Below are 13,053 nucleotides of genomic sequence, written 5' to 3' on the forward strand. Positions count from 1 at the left end.
GATCATATTTGTCAAAAAAATAACTACTTTTAAAAATTAAAAAAGATGAAGTTTAGTTAACAGCTTAAATGTTTGACGATTTTATCTTTGTAACGAAAACTTTATATCCCCATGGATGACTTATTTCATTGGACTACGTAGTGATTTGCTGTTCGCAATATTCTACAAATCAACAATTTTGTATAATCAAGAGAAATGAGAGCAACAAGCTTATTTGATTTAAAATAATTCGGAAAAATCACCACGCGACCAAAATATTTTAAGCCAACTAACTATTTAAACCCATAATGAATAGTAAGCAGATAAAATCTTCGGACAAGCTGAAATTTTAAACTAATCCATGGACAAAAACTTCATTAAAATTCGTAAAACTCAAATAATTACATTTCTAACCGCTTGAATGGCGCTAAGCCACGTTTTCGTGTCCCAGCTGCCATATCCTTCATATCGTCATCAATGCGAGGGCAAACTTGGCTAATAATGGGCACGCCCTAAAAATACTCCTAAAAAGGAATTGCGAGTACATTACCTATAACATGTACGTATTTCAAATTTTAGAAAACTTTCTTAAGTTAATATGTCCATGATGGCGTCTTAAATCGTCTCAGCTAACATTCATTAATTGATCAAGTCCAGTTTGGAGATTGGTTTATTGGAAACCTAAGAATTACTCAGTAATTTCTGAAGACTTAAATAACGTGAGGAATCATGCATATTAACTGATAAAGAGCGAAGCACGTATTGTCCTAGCCATTCCCATCAAGTAAACCGTTTATCAAGATGGTGAAACAGCCAATTTAGAATTAGAATAAGGGTATTAATACATACTGTAATTGGTCACTGTGACGTAAAGAAGTTAAAACCCACGTTAACTTATGCAGCACGATATAGACATTTTAATAGCGTTTTTTCTATGACGACAAATGTGACAATGGAAATGATTGCAAACAGTTTTAAGGGCGTAATTTAAATCTGGGATAGCAAAGGAACTTTGTAGAAGTACCTTAAACCAATGCCACAGCGAATGCACAGCTTGTATTGGTATTAGCACATGACATTCAATACATCTGACAAACTTCACGTTTACCCAAAGCGCACACTCATAATCCTCCCGAAAAACACACAATCCTATGTCACAGGCAAGCGGTTTGTCAAAGCTTTCTAAAAGATATATATTTTTCATCTGCCTAACAATCTAACAACATTCGTTAATCTGCCTTGCAACATCTACACCCCCCCCTACTCTAACCTGGTTTTTATATTTCATTCGATTGGTCCCAACAGCACAACCAAAGGGTTCAAGACCCCGTGATGAGGGGGATGCTTCTAACTAGGGAGCATCCCTACTTATTTTCCATTAAAAAACATAAATATAAGCAATTTAGATTTTTTGGTAAAACAAATAAAATTACCGTGTGAGCTCGTATTATAAAATATCTCAATTCGAAAAGTGATTAGAGTTTTTAAATTTTCTATACATATTAGTTTTTTTTAGATTCCTCTTTCATTCAAGAAGCGGGGTTTAAATTTTTCATCCTAAAGGAGTGCACGACACCCTACCTACGATGTTAATTGGTTATTGTACCGACCCTCTAAACATTACAACCATCAATCATCGCCTTTTTTTTCTTCGGCCTCTTTCTCGGTTCCGAAACAGGCATTCTTCTAAATTAATAACATTGCCCCTGCTAATACATGTATGCTTCAATTGTTATCTCTCGATCCCACACACCCGCCACTCTTCACATTCTATATTACAATGGATGTGTCGTGCATTATGTTATTTATATCTTTCACCCGAAACTGAAATTTTAAACTTACATACACTCCACATTATTCCCGCTCCTTAAGCCTTCACTAGTTCCCTTTCATCATTCCCCGGCTTTAACCCATAGTTCCATTATGAGTCGGTGAAAAAGATGGTTGTACCATCTTTCCAAATTTCACTTTACTGGCTCTTAGCATGATCATATCACTCGCTCTTCTTTCATCATATTCTAAGAATTAACCGGCGTCAAACGTAATGTTAACATGATTGGCCTTATGGATAAATATAAAAATCTCGCAAAGGAAAATACGTTCGCCTTTGAGCAAATTTGCAAGTCGATAGATGAGTGGCTGCTGTCGCATGACGTTTCCTTGCCAAACGTGAGCACCACATGCACAATGGTAATGGCGGGATTGCTTCAGCCGGGCGGTCGAGTTTGATGTTCTCTGTTTAGCCTGAGGGAGGGAATGCAAATAAGCCCTGTGGAGGAATGCATTCTCCACGAGAAAATCCTGGCAGACGTTGCATATGCCCACATTGAGAGACTCTACGCAAGTTGAAATTTTGAATCTTTCTCCATAAATTTATTTGAAAATGTATTTTAATATTTATCTTGGCCATCATAAAGAAATCAGTCTTCTACATAATTATTTAAGATTGAGTGTAAATATATCATAAAACCATGATCATGTTTCCAAAATTGAAGTTTTTCTAAAACTGTAATTTCTTGGTAAATGGACAAAGAGATATCCTTTATTGAATATTGAAAAACAAAATAAACATACCTAGGCGAGAAATGGATACTCTTTTCGTATGTACCAAAACTCGTAAAATTTCATTATATTTTTAAAATGTTTACCCCTAAACCAAGTCATAAATGTGTGCTTTTTTATGTTCTAAAAATAGAGATGACAGCTAATTAGATTACTTAGATCAGAGTAAGTGATAGCAGCTGGATGCAAATTGATTAATCGAATTCCAAAACTTTGGAGATGAAGGCCCCTTCTGAATGACGCAAAACACGACTCTCACGAACAGACGTGTCATCTGAGAAATAGTAAATATATCGGTATGCATTGCTCAGCAGAAGCAGACTCAGGAGATCAAGAAATATTTAATGCGGATATGTAGACACATTAGATAAGTAATAACAGAATATGTTGTGATGACCATGCATTCATATTTTACACCCTTAAATTTATCTTTTAAACGTCAAAAGATAGAATCGAGTCTTAAAAATGGGAATACAAAATGGCCCCCAACTACATCCCCTAGCCGGCTCAGCCGTTTGGAAAGCGACCACGTTTGCATTCCATTTCAGTATTCGCGCATCTGTACTTACTATATTCGGGGTAGGTCTGGTGAAATCCGTTTCGCTACAACACTGCGTCATTCCAAATCGATATTATTTCACGCGCCATAAAAACAATGCGTAGCTTGCTTCGAGAACTCCTTCCTCGATGACCATGAATGGAAAACATCGCAGAAATATTGGAGTGCGATCATCTGTTGTGTAATCGAGTAGTATTTTCCATTCTCTCCTCACTCATTGTAACTTCCCCGTATGGAGAATAATGGAGCGTTGTTGACTGGTTTTGGAGTTATTGATCTCCTCTATTGCCAAGCCATTTCACAAAACTACGAGATGAATTTACTTACATTAAAGGAAATCACGCTGCTAAGGTGTTGATATACTCGGGCGAAGGAAAGAAATGAGTGAGAACGCAAAAGGTCGGCGTTGAGAGAGCAAGAAAGTGGAAAACAACTCCAGAGGCGATGGAACGAAGAGGTCCGATAAGGAAGGAAGCGGTAATGACGGATGGTGGGTGAGTGAGGGTTCCATCCCTGACGTCTGAAATAAAAGTAGTACACGAGGTTTGAGCGTGAGGAGAACACTACTTATTACTTTATATCTTTTTCCCCCGGACGCCCAACAAATGTTTTCGACCTTCCCTTCGGCCATCGGAAACGAGCTTCCCAATGGCGCGGAAAGGAACAGGGCGAAAATGGAGGACGTTTATGTGATAGGTTAAGGGAGGAGTCGTGTAATGTTCGGACCCATGAACGTTAAGGAGGCGGACGGAGGAGAGTGAATGATATTGGGAGGGTGGGGATTCGGAGTCGGCGGAAATGCATAACATTGAAAAGGGGAAGAGTTATATTTACGGCGATGGGGTTGGAGGAGGGGCAGGGAGGGAGAAGGGAGATGGTGGAGTCCACGGCTGCTCGGGCGGTGGTGCTTCGTGGGGGAAATTTATGAAATGTCGTTTGGGGTGAAGGGGTGGGGGGCAAGAGAGAGAGAGAGAGGGGTTCGGGATGGGTGAGCGGGTGAAAGGGGTTATCCTAAAAGATTGCCGAAACGCCGATTCGCAGGACCCTTCGGTAGAGAGGCCCCCACAGCTGAAAATGTAGGCGCCCGCATTGCATCGATGGGGCCGGGAATGAAGACCGTTTTGAAGATCGTGACTCGTAAGGAAGAGTTCCCAATGATCGAAGGTCTTTGAAGTGTGAGTTTTTTTAAGTCGTTGCATATCTTAGATAGTCTACGGTGTAGAGTTTGACTTTGCATGGTTCATGAAAACTATTGCAGGGAGTTGACAAGTCGTGCAAAACTCATCTACAAAAACGTCCATCATGCATTTCAAGCTTCAATGAATGTGAACGGGTTTAGGAATTATGGTGTCCTAGTCATTCTTATGCAACTGTGGGAAAATGTAGCATGTGCTTTATCAAAAGAAAGAACGATGACAGTGAAATTATTTGATAATATTTGTTGGAATGCTTAACTTTGATTTTATCATTCACAAATTGTGCGAGGGAAGAAGGGGGTTTGAAATCTATTAATGCTCAAGTCAATATGTCCTATATTATTTCGTTTATGTTATCTATCTATATTGCGTGCGTCCTTTTTTGATGTTTCAGATCACCCAACGACACACCTCATTTTATCATGTAACAATTTTTTACAGCTTAAGTGAGATATTGCTTTGATAATTTTCATCGCATACTTTAATTATCACTTCCAGAGATGCATATCCGAAGAACTTGATCCAAACATCAAATTACGTTCCTGTAACCCAATATCGAATGGCACATGTAATTCATTTTCATACGATCTGTTTAATGAAGCCAAGCTTCTGCATTACAAACCTGAATATTCCTCCAATGTGATAGCAAAAATACGATCAAATGGTGATTTATCTCAAGCAACGTTGCTTACCATTTACGATATATGGGATTCAGTTTTCATGCCACAGGCACAATAGCCTAAATTATCCTCCGAACTAGCGTCCGGATTAAAAACACCACTGCATTTACTACCGCATTGGGAATGGTAGTAAAGAGAGCGCCTTGAAATAAAACATTTTGTTTTTCAAAAGTAATGTAGGAAGATAAAATTTATTTGAAACATTTGAAGTTCTAAGCATAATCGTGTACATTAGTAAACGTCAAATTAGAATTGGGTTTGTAAAATCTAGAAAAGCGTGTCTTCGAGGAAAACACATACGAATTCATATGGTATTTAAAAAAGGCACCGAGGGTGGTCTAACCGGCGATATTGTTATTAATATATTCATGGAAGAAAATCCACACGGGGAACGAAATCCAATAAACGAGTGGGACTAAATATGTGCGTGTAAATGGAAAAATAAAATGATTCCAGTCCAAGTCCACGCAGTTCTGACATCAGCCTCCAGCGTGGACTTGGGAATTGGGACTACACTGGACGGGGATGGGGAAAGACTCTAGAATGTCAGACGCAGAAGTTAAGGAAGCAACAAAAATCTCTCTGATTCGATGCCACCGTGTTTTTCACGAATAACTCGTATAGCAAAAATCAAAATATTTTCTTTCTCCCTGGCATTAAAAGTAGCCAGGCGGAAGAAAAGGTCTCGGCAACTCCCGGGTTTTTGTAGTTATATACGCTGAACATTTTTCGAAAATACGCGGATAATGTGTTTTTTTAATATTTGAAAATATTTGTGAAAATAAATAATCACATATGTAAACTAAAAGACGAAACTGTAGCAAGCAGCTTAAATCTTTGACAATTTAATCTTTGTAACAAAAGATTTGAATTCGCATGGATAATTTATTTCATCGGACTACATGGGGATTAACTGTTCATAATATTTTACAAATCAGCACTTTTAGACAACAAATAGAAAAGAGAACAATAAGCTCTTTTGGAACATGTAAAATAATTTTGGAAAATCGCCACGTCAACAGAATCTGTTAACCCAACCAACCATTTAGAACCACAATGAACGGCAAGCAAATAAAATCTTCGAACAAGCTTAAATTTATTTTTAAAAGTAATTAACACACAAAAATTCCACCAAAATTCGTAAAACTCAAATAATTATATTAGCCGCTTAAATGGCGCAAAACCACGTACTCGCGTCCCAGCTGTCTAATCCTTCGTATTTCTATCGATGCGAGGATACGCTCGCCTATTAATAGGTGCACTCTAAAAATTAATCCAAAAATGAGTTATTTAACATTTTATTAAAATGTAGGAAGTGGTTCTTTCGGGTTTTCTTCCGCGTGTATCCATTTTTCGGACGATATTTCGCCAACGTTCCAGTTGGCTTCCTCAGGTCCACTGAAGTGCCGATGCAGGTTTTGGTCCAATATATATACCCTCCATTTGGCGCTTATTTTTAGGAGGTGTGCTCTGATTCGTTGAAATCCTTGAGGACACGTTTCCACGCGCTGGCGAGGGGGTAGCCGTCCTCGCGGTTGTAATTTCTGGGCGTTTTTGCAATTTCAATTGCCTCTCTGATGATCCTTGGGTAGTAGCGGCCTTCTTTATTCAATAAAGTGGCGTTGTCAAACTCAATATTATGTGTCGGTCCACTCCAATGATGTTCAGCCACCGCTGACTGCTGGAACTGTCTATTTTTTTTTTTACGGCCCTTCTGTGTTCTTGGCATAGACAGATAAATAGGATGGACAAAATATAGACAGTTCCAGCAGTCAGCGGTGGCTGAACATCATTGGAGTGGACCGACACATAACATTGAGTTTGACAACGCCACTTTATTGAATAAAGAAGGCCGCTACTACCCAAGGATCATCAGAGAGGCAATTGAAATTGCAAAAACGCCCAGAAATTTCAACCGCGAGGACGGCTACCCCCTCGCCAGCGCGTGGAAACGTGTCCTCAAGGATTTCAACGAATCAGAGCACACCTCCTAAAAATAAGCGCCAAACGGAGGGTATATATATTGGACCAAAACCTGCATCGGCACTTCAGTGGACCTGAGGAAGCCAACTGGAACGTTGGCGAAATATCGTCCGAAAAATGGATACACGCGGAAGAAAACCCGAAAGAACCACTTCCTACATTAATAATCTCCGCGGAAGCCTACATGGAAATTTTATTAAAAATATTTCTTAACTTAATATATGTCTAGGATGGAGTCAAGAATTGCCTTTGGCATCCTTCATTGATTGACTACGTCCATCACTTCGGAGATTAGTTTACTGGGACCCTTCGTTCAGCTCTATTAAACATAGGTTATATATATCACCTTTGCATGAGAGTTATTTTGAAAAATGGGAGGAATAATACGTCTTTCATAGTATTTTATTCTTACAATTCAATATTTTCCCCAAAAGGAAGAGCTTTGGTTAGAGCTAAATTAAATGAAAATCCATTACGCTGAGGGCCACTAAATTTATCGAGATAAGAATTAGGCCTTTAAGAATAAACTAAAATTTGAATTTGAAATTTAAATCACAGAATCATTTAAATTTACGTTTTTTATTTCTTTCATTGGCAACTATGTAAATTTTCTTCATCTATAGATGATCCGTATCCTGAGATACGTTTTTGGAGTCCTTTGATGCAAGGATATCAAAATATTTGGAAGGCTCAATTATTAGTCTTCGAATCGTTGAATAATGAAATAAATTGAAAAGATTCCTAAAAATTAACATAGATTTTTAATTGAATAATTCACGTGTTATGGAATGCTCGATGAGTTTAAGAATTCACACTGGAAAGCGTACTATATTCAGGGTCATGCTTGGAGGCCTTGCTGATGGTATAATTAATATGCTAATAAAAGGCAAAATATATTTGTAATTGGGAGTAAATTTCCCCCGAGTCTTTCAGCAAATCAGGCTCTCCATCTCTATCGACATTTTGATGACCTACTCACTCATCGTGCTCTGAATTTCCCCTCGCCATTATTTTCCGATATCTATCTGATTCTTTCGGAACTAGTCGTCTCCTGATCGGTGCGTAAGCCAACTTTCATATTGGCGTCTTAAGATCCGACACCGTTTTTCCTGGATTCATGCTTACATATAAGAATAGGTTTCCAGTTGTTACTCAAGTAAACCTCTGGATCCTACTTGAAACGTTTCTTGTGAAGGCGGATCTCAAAGAACTTCTAGATTAGCCAATCGTGACCTTGCCTTTGATGCGAGACGGTATTCTGAATCCCCGAAGACGAGTTGGTCATTGATACGAACGTAGGTGAAGATGGAAAACTTTCTCCATAGAAAAACCCAAAAGGAATTTATTCGGGAGATACGCCTAGATAGCACCAAATCTTTATTGTAATTTCATTTAGAAATACTTGGCAGGATTTCTCAGGTATAATCAATGGCATCAAGCATCCTTAAAGATATAAATATAAATAAATGAATACATAACCACACACAAACAATTATGAACAGTTTAGCATTTATCGGTTCCCTGAGAGCCACCGCTAGGGTGTGTAGCCGGGGGTGAACACACACCAGACTAATTTTGACCCGTTATTTTTCCCCGAACAGCGGTAATCTGATTCCTTATCATTCGTGGGAAAAATGAAATCTTAAATATGCACGTATCTGTTCCGCACTTGATCCCTCAAATGTTTTTGACGTGATCTCGCCTACCGTAGTAGAATGGGCTAATAAAATATTTTCAACATCATTGCTAAAGGGACATTCTTTCAATGTATTCAAATAATATAATCTGTAATTTAACCTGCGCTCCATGAGTTATTCCCAGCCTAGCTCCTGTAATAATTTTGATACATTACTCAGTTAATCATAAGGTTTAGGTCGCTGGAGAGTTGTATGCTTACGTAATTACACATGTATGTATTTAGCATTTTGTATGCGATACATAAGGAAGGATCAAATGATTTTGCGTTTCGGCTGAATTGATTTTCTACTGTCGAATAGTTTCGCTATACCGAAACATCATCTGGACTGGGTCCACATGCTACTGCAGTGTAGCAAAACTAGTTGGCAGTAAAAAATTCAATTATGTGGAAACGCAAAGTCATTTGATCTTCCTTGTGCATTACAATAGGATTTCACAAAGAATCCACCTCAGTTATATCTCATATTTCATGTTCTATAGATCGAGAGGGCGGTCGTTTCGATCAATTAGATTCCGGCACTCAGGGCACACATTGCATTAGAGACCTTAAACAGACTTATAGTGCAGAATTCCAGTGTAGAAACACCTGCCTTCGGCCTCAAATCTGAGATCTTACCGGAAATATGTCTTTCCAGAAGCGATGCCGCAGCTTAATTATAGAGTATTCCACGTGACAGATTTGTGCATCGTATTTTGCAGCCAAATATTCACGATTTCTAGATCGGAATCGGTGGAAAAATAAAGCAACTACTGGTGTTGGAATAAAGCAACAATGGTGGTTGAAATAAAGCAACTACTCACCGGGGTCGTATATGATCTGTTTCTTCACGGAGTACTGCGCCTCCGGGATGGTAAGCTCGCAGCGGTAGACCGTGGGAGACCTCAGCGTCCTTTCGGGGAGTGTCTCGGAAGCTCGAATGTCGAACACGCCGGCCTCCGGCCTCCACGTCGTCTCCACGGATGTCCTGCCACCCACGGCCTCCAGGTCGACCACCACGTTCCGAGTGCGGGCCTCGACGTTGCGGCCCTCTCCTCCTCCGTCCCCCGTTGCGGAGCCGTCCTCCATGTCGTAGTCGTCGGTAATCTCGAAGAGTCTTTGTGCGGAGGAAGGGAAGTGAAATCACACAGGTGAGCCTCACAACCATGTCGTCGGGTAAACCATAAAAATTACTTGAGAAACATATTACAACAAGGATGACAGTGACAAAACTGGCGAACCATTAAGATATGCTAATCTGAAAGGATTGTGATCTGCAAATATCTTCGAGATGATAGTGCTTTAGAATGTATACAATTTTTGTGGTTTTGGCCAAATTACTTTCTCATAAATTCTTCGAATTAGTCCATTAAAAATCTTCCTGTTACGGTTTCCAAAATCCTTACGTAGTTCCATGGAAATTTTTCTACCCCCACGTTCTTATTTGATTTCATTTTTTCTACATAGTACCCTGCAAGCCACCGCTAGTATGTGTGGTAGGGGATGATTACACAACAGACTACCCTTGACGTAAAACACCTTGCTCCTAGCGCGGTCGGGCAAACGTTATTTTTTTCTCATTCCATATCTTTCGTAGTAAAAATGCCATCGTAACTCTATTTGTTCTGTACATCACCTCTCGAATGTTTTTGACCTGATCCACAGTATGATGGGGCTAATAACACATTTTCAACATCATTGCTAAAGAGACAGCCTTCCAATTTATGCAAGAGATACAATCTGTAATACAGTCTTTGCTTTGTGAGTGATTCTCAACCTAGATTCTCTATTAGTTTTGACCGGCTACTAAGCTTGTCATAGCAGCATTTACAAATCTAGCTCCTCTACGCTGCACGCAATCCAATTCGACAATCAATCCAACTTCTCGAGGATCCCATATACTAGCAGCATATTCTCAATGAGGCCTAACCAGCGAAAGATTAAATTTTTCTTTAACCTTTTAATCACATTTCTTAAATACTAGTCTAACAAATCATAATTGTTATCTTGTCCTCATAATACCCGTAACTGCTATACCCGGGAGAGGTCGTGAGTGAGGGTAATGGTATGGTAAAGGGTATTTAATCGAGTCTTTCTCTTGATGCCATTCATATCTCACCGTCGAGGAAGCCTCGACCTAAGCTATCTCCTTCTAAGTCATTTTATCTTTCTAGGTCTAAACTGGCTGGCTTAAATGTTTTATCATTTGGCTAATCTACGTGTATGTGTTACTTTATCTCTCTTGAATCTTTCCTGATTCAATGAACAATTATCACGATTTGTCATAGACTAAAAATATCCTGAGGTAAAACATATGTAGCATAAAAGTTAACTTAGATTTTTATTTTTGACGTAAAATGAAGTTTTAGAGTTTTTCATCAATTAAACACTATAATTAGTGAACGTCGAAACCCACTGATCCTTTGAACGGAACCTACAAAAACATGTTCCCATCAAGTTGAATATATTTGCAAAATCATGTATGTGTTCATTTTCCTTGGGACCAATCACGCCACAGAATGAAATTGACGTATGATTACTTGAGAAGCTATCAATGGAAAGGGAAAACGTGGATGTTTTGAAAAACTCCGAGAACGCGTCAATTCTGGCCCATCGGCCAATTCAATCAAGAGAGGCATCCATCATTCAGTTAATGCTACCATCAATCATGAAACCCTTTTCCAAAGTAACGAGTCATCTGAGTGTTTAGCTTAGTTGAACATTTGAGCTGGAATGTGTGAACTTTAAATTGTTTCCAAGCTTGTAGCAAGAGGAAAATAATTGAGAAACGGATTATCATGTAACTACCCCAATCATCGATTCTGGTACCAAAGATAATTGGGTAAATTAATCGTTGGATGGTCATGATGACTTATGAAAATGTAGCATCGCAATTGATTATCTGTAAGAGATTCTGAATAAAGGCCGTGTTAACTGAAATTATTTTTCTAGTTCTATTACTTGGAGCATGTTAACAGTGTGCGAGAGGCAACGCCTCAAATAATTTTCCGGAACTTCGTCTTCACTATCTGCATACTGGAAAGCGGTTCATTTGTGCATTTCAACATTTTGGCATATTTTTTTTCGTAGCATACCATTGGACTAGTGCATTCATTGAGGTGGAAAACTTAATATTTCTAGAAAAATTAAAACACATCTAATTTCCCTTTTCCGCAAAATGTTGCTGGTTTATTTACCACAGAACTTTTCAATTAAATTGAAATACTGTTTATTGACATTCAAAGATATGGGAGAATTAATTTTCATCTGAAATTTTCATCTGAAATTTTCATCTGACATTCATCTTCTAATATTGACACCGAATGCCAATTATAAACGTATTTTGGGTCATACATTTACATACTTGCAGCTACATGAAGCAGAGATGAGGAATGCACCAGTGTGAACGAATGACCTTTTCAAAAATTTGAATAAAAAGTGCCAAAGTCTACAGAATGATATCATTTTAACCTCTTGAATTGAGCTGCTATTTATATTTAGGTAGCATTTTTCGTTTTAGAATCACAAAACTCGAAATGCACAGCTTACGAACAGAGCAGAAATCATTGCTGATCACGTTTTTACTCAGAATTCCAAGTCTAATTTGAATGCAAACTTTTGAAATGCCTGCCATAATATTTGAATGTGAGGGTAAACTAAGATGAGATATGATAATCAATTTTAATTAAGAGAAATATCTTTTGATGTTACACAAAATAATTATAAGAGTAATCCGTATGATGTGTTTATTTTTTAAACTAATCAGTACCTGCTTCACTATTTGCTTGAGGTACCAGAAGTACGGCCAAATGCATTGAAGGGAACAGGGAAAGAAGGAGATTGGATGCACATGTTGGCATAATTTAAATGCAAGAAAGCATGCTGAAAGCAACTTCGAAAGGAGCACGCTGCGAAAAGACTCTACGGAGGTAGACTCCGTGTGAAAACTATAAAACGTGTACATAATGGGAGTCTTGAAAGCAAAGAAAAATGATGACATAAAGAGGTCAACGGCAGGGATGGAAAATCGAAACAGGGCGAAAGCATTTCGATTCACAAAGGAAGGAGGTGGTCCACATTCCTCGTCTTTCTATTGCAAACGGAATACACATGAGAGTTTCATTTGTGACAAAACGTTTCCACATATTTTCTGCTTTAGATGGCGGGGTATTGGAAGTATTTTGTACTTCGAAGAAGCAATAATTATAGCGCACATAGAGAATAAAAATAAGTATCTCTCCGCAGTTGTCTAAAGTGTTTCGAGAACAATTTAATGAAGGATAAATCGAAAGGCAGAATAATTCTTTGCTGAAGATCAATTAAGGTTCATGAAAAACAAGCAACTGAGGAAAACAATTCTAACTCCGGATGCTTTCATTAAGAACAGTGTGCAAAAGGACCAACACATTCTTATTGGCC

General features: G+C 38.5%; 1 protein-coding gene across 1 annotated transcript in view; it reads right to left on the bottom strand.

Moving 5' to 3' along the window:
• Nucleotides 1-13,053, bottom strand: part of LOC139698900 (uncharacterized) — a 1,088,866-nt gene that overhangs the window by 136,943 nt on the left and 938,870 nt on the right. Inside the window, exon 4 of the mRNA XM_071597851.1 lies at nucleotides 9,459-9,751. Coding sequence (XP_071453952.1) covers nucleotides 9,459-9,751 — 293 coding nt within the window. The remainder of the gene's footprint in view (nucleotides 1-9,458; nucleotides 9,752-13,053) is intronic.

The sequence above is a fragment of the Hetaerina americana genome, unplaced genomic scaffold, assembly GCF_022747635.1.
Source record: "Hetaerina americana unplaced genomic scaffold, ioHetAmer1.1.p SCAF_9, whole genome shotgun sequence".
NCBI lineage: Eukaryota > Metazoa > Arthropoda > Insecta > Odonata > Calopterygidae > Hetaerina > Hetaerina americana.